At 61.6% G+C, this 3983-nt stretch overlaps 1 protein-coding gene across 9 annotated transcripts in view; it reads right to left on the reverse strand.

The window, feature by feature from the left end:
• The window catches only part of CAMK2B (calcium/calmodulin dependent protein kinase II beta), a 95685-nt gene that overhangs the window by 41958 nt on the left and 49744 nt on the right, over positions 1 to 3983 (reverse strand). For all 9 annotated transcript variants that reach the window (XM_007446997.1, XM_007447000.1, XM_007446996.1 and 6 more), the window contains one exon: positions 2081 to 2140. In XM_007446997.1, coding sequence (XP_007447059.1) covers positions 2081 to 2140 — 60 coding nt within the window. The remainder of the gene's footprint in view (positions 1 to 2080; positions 2141 to 3983) is intronic.

Consider the following 3983-nt stretch of genomic DNA (forward strand, 5'->3'; position numbering starts at 1 on the left):
GGGGGGGGGGGGGGTCCCTGTGAGGAAGGTAGCAGCATCTCCACTTTCCAGACGGGCAAACTGAGGCTCCTCCCCTGCCCACGCCCTGAGCACAACTGCTTACTGAGTGAGCCAGGACAGGAAGGGGAGCCCCTACCCCGTCTCTATCTGAACATGGTCCTGCTTCCTCTCCCGGGGGTGAGGGACTGGGAACACTTCTGTTCAGAGATGGGGCTGGGTAGACACAGGCCACAGAGCAAGGGGCTCCCCTCATCTCCCCCAAAAGTCTCCCCCACTACTCACTCCTCAGAGAGCCCCTCCTGAGTCTACAGAGAATGTCCAGCGGGACCCCACAGTCTCAGCTCTGCCTCCCCTGCGTTCTAGAATAACCCCGCTACGCGGACTCCAGGGACCACTCAGAACGCGCCCAGAGCCACAGCAGGCAGGGCAGGGGGGCTTCTTGTTGAAGAATTGGCCCCGAACACTAACCCAAGAACGCCTGGGTCTTCTCTCTAGTAAGAGGATTCCTGGAAATCACTCAGAATGGGGGACCCACACTTGATGGGCACTCAGCGGACACAGGGGAGGGAGCTGGCATGGGAAGGGGTGTGGGGAGAGCTGGCGGTGCGGTGGCATCAGCCAGGAGCACCGAGAGAGAGGGTCCTCGGGCGCCTGGACCTGGACGGGCAGAGGGGCAACAGCCCTTTTGCCAAACGTGCCCCAGCCCAGTGAAGAGGGGGCTGGAGTCCCTGTGGACACCCACCTCAGAATCACCCATCAGGCTGGCTCAGATTCCGAATCCTGGGCCCGCTCTAGGCCTCCGAGCCAGGCTTTCCCGGGGGCAGGTCAGGAATCTGCGCACCGTGATTCCAACAGTCTCAGCCTTGAGAGTCCGTGGTTAGAAAGAGTATGGGCCCAGGCACTGGGGCCGACACCAAGGGGCCCGCCAAGAAACTGGAGATCTGCCCTGCCCTGCACCTCGCGCCCAGGCTGGGCCAGCTGCAGAAGAGCCAGCGGCCTGGAGGGGCCACAGCCAGGGAGGCAGCAGTTCCCACAACCAGCTCCGAGGACCCCGAGCCACACTGCGGCCCTCCTGGCCCCGCGGCCGAGGCCCTGCCCTGGGAGTGGCACGGACGTGGCTGCTGAGCACAGCCTGGCGTCCCTTTTAGACAGAGTCCTGGGCGCCATCCCGGCACAACTGAGTCAGAACGCGGGCAAGAGGACCCAGGACTCCTCCCTGATGAGCTCCCTGGGTGCCTCTGAGAACGTGGGCCCGCCGTCCCCCCGTGCCACCCGGCTGCTTCCCGGTGTGGTCAAGGGCTGGGTCCTGGGTTCCTCAGGAGTCCCTAAAGGGACCAGAGGTGCAGAAGGACAGGCAGCTGTGCTGCGCAGACAGGGGCCGCTCACGGCTGAGGCGGGCAGGCGGAGGCTGACAGGCCCCGGGAGATCTGCACCAGCTTCCGGGGTCTGGGGTCCCAGCAGCTCCTACGCTTGTGTCTGGACTGAATCCCTACTCAGTCTGGGGTTTCAGAAGGAAGGGACCTACCGCGGGCAGGGCACCCACACTCCCTGAGGCCAAGACCCGGGCTCCTGGGGCTCCACGTGCCCCCAGTGGGCAGCTGATCCCCACCCCAGATGGCAGTTCCAGGGGCCCCGGGCTCGGGGGACAGCAGGGGTTCTCCAGAATCAGACCTCAGACCTCAGGCCTCAGGCCTCAGACCTCAGGCCTCAGGCCTCAGACCTCAGGCCGCGGCTGTGCCTGGTGTGGTCTTCAGTTTCCAAACTTTTTTCTCTGTAATCAGGCCGTCTTGTGGCTTTTCTGAAGCCACGGAACGTGAGACCTCTGTGTGTTTTCACCAGAATCCTGGATCAGACTTACAGAGTGGTGGGCAGGGACCCGTTCAGGAGGAGTCCGGCCTTGACCTCCCCCAGAGGGTTGCCCCAAAGTCCCTGCAGGAATCCCTCCGGGTCAGGAGGAGGAGATGTTTCCAGGGGCCTGAGGGTGGGATATTTCAATGGAGAAGGAAAGGGACGGACGCCTTTGGGGTCCCCCTGCTGGCTGTACTGGGGAGCTGGGACCCCTACCCCGAGGGCTACTCACCGATGTTGGAATGCTTCAGAAGACGGCAGATTCGAGCCTCTCTCTCCAGCTTCTGGTGATCTGGGGACAAAAAGGGACACGGCATCACCTTGTGGCCCTGCAGCCAGTGATACCCTGTGCCCCTCGACTGCATGCTGGACAGACTGCCAACCACGAGACTCACGGCCAGGAGGACCTGGCCACCACCTCCCTCAGTGCCCACCCAGGTGACCGCTGCCTGCCCAGGGGACACGTAACATTGTGCCCCCCACCCCCATCCCGACCCCTGGCTGGCAACATTGGGCTGGAAGAGGCTGCCCAGTGCCTGGAGTGAGAGGCCCACGGGATACGAGAGCGGTGCTCACTCGGGGCCAAAAGTTTCCCCAGGTGATTCAGGAAGAGAAAATGCCATCTATCAGCAACAGAACGGACAGCACCAATTCAGTCCTTCACTAATGTGTCCTAATTCCAGACTCTGCAGAGCTTTCTGCTGAGGCCTAATTTGCTCTTCAGAAGCGGCTGAGGGGCTGGCAGAGCAGGGCTGTCGGCCCGCTGGGGGCATCCAACCAGCGTTGCGGGTCAGCTTGGGCCTGGGCCGGCCTCTGGCTGGATGTCTGGGCAAAGGATGCTCGACCTGACCCCTACCCCTACGCACAAACCTACAAAACACAGGCCTGAATTTTGACAGGCCCTGGTGTTTAGTGCAACGTCATGAGGAAGGAGAGTCAAAGCCTCAGAGAGAAGTCACCCCGGGTAAGACTGTTGCTGGTCCCTTCCCCCCTCCAGCCCTGTGTCCCTCCTCCCATCCCCAAGAGGCACAGGACCTCAGTTCCAGATGCCGCCCCCCCCCCCAAGGACCGAGCGACTTATCAGCCAGAAATTTTATCTTTCAAACAGAGGTGCCAGGAGGATTTTAAAAGCTGATGGAGATTGTCACAGTAAAAAACTAAAAAAAAACACATTTCCACTGAGCGGAGAAGGCAGAAATAAATCACATAACAGAATACACCCATCAACGTGTGCACGTCACCCCAACCTCCCAACGTGAGGCCGAGTGGAAAAAGCCGCTCACGGAGGAGGACCCAAACCGCACTTCATTCACATGGAGGCCAACAGGCACGGCACCGGGCACACGGGTGGCCGGACAGGGAAGAAAGGTGGGGATTCAGGATGGCAGCTGCTCCAGGGTGGAAAGTGACTGGGGAGGGGGTGCTCGGGGCCTGGGACCCCCCCACCCCGCCCCTGCTTGCACTGAGCCCTTCACTGCAGGGGCCTGGGGAGGACATTAATACACCAGACAAGACCGCAGGACCGCCTGATTCACCAGGGAACACCTGACAGCCCTCACTAGCGGGACACAATTAATGTGCTAATTACAACATGTCCTCAGAAGCAGCAAAGCCACTCGGCAGGCCTCCTCAGACCTGCCAGCCCATCCCTGCCTCTGCCTGTGGGGAAAGGACCCAGCCACCAACAGGTCCTCCTGCAGGAAGGGAGCCCGCTGGCTAGTGTGTGGTCAGCTCTCCCTGGGCCATGTGACAGAGGCTGGGAGAATCAGGACAGTCCTGAACACGGACATACCTGTAAACACACATGTACCTCTCCCGAATGGGAAAGTCATGCCTGTAGACAGGAATCTCTCTGGGAACACCTGGGGCATCCAGCTGGCTCTCCCTCCTCTCAGGATGGGCACTCAAGCCTCCCAGAGATGCTAACACCTCCATGAGCTGCCCACCCGACTCCCATCTGTCTTGCCAGGCCCCTTGGCCCTGGGAGGGCTCTGGCAGAACCACAGGGCAGGGGCTGGGCGTTCGGGACAGACCCTCGCACCCTCCCTTGCTCCCTCCCTCACTCCTTCACCTCCACATCCAACGCAGCAAGCACTCTTGTGGCCCATCCTGCCCGGCCAGGGCGGTGGCGGGGG

The sequence above is a fragment of the Lipotes vexillifer genome, unplaced genomic scaffold, assembly GCF_000442215.2.
Source record: "Lipotes vexillifer unplaced genomic scaffold, Lipotes_vexillifer_v1.1 scaffold1359, whole genome shotgun sequence".
Classification (NCBI taxonomy): Eukaryota; Metazoa; Chordata; class Mammalia; order Artiodactyla; family Lipotidae; genus Lipotes; species Lipotes vexillifer.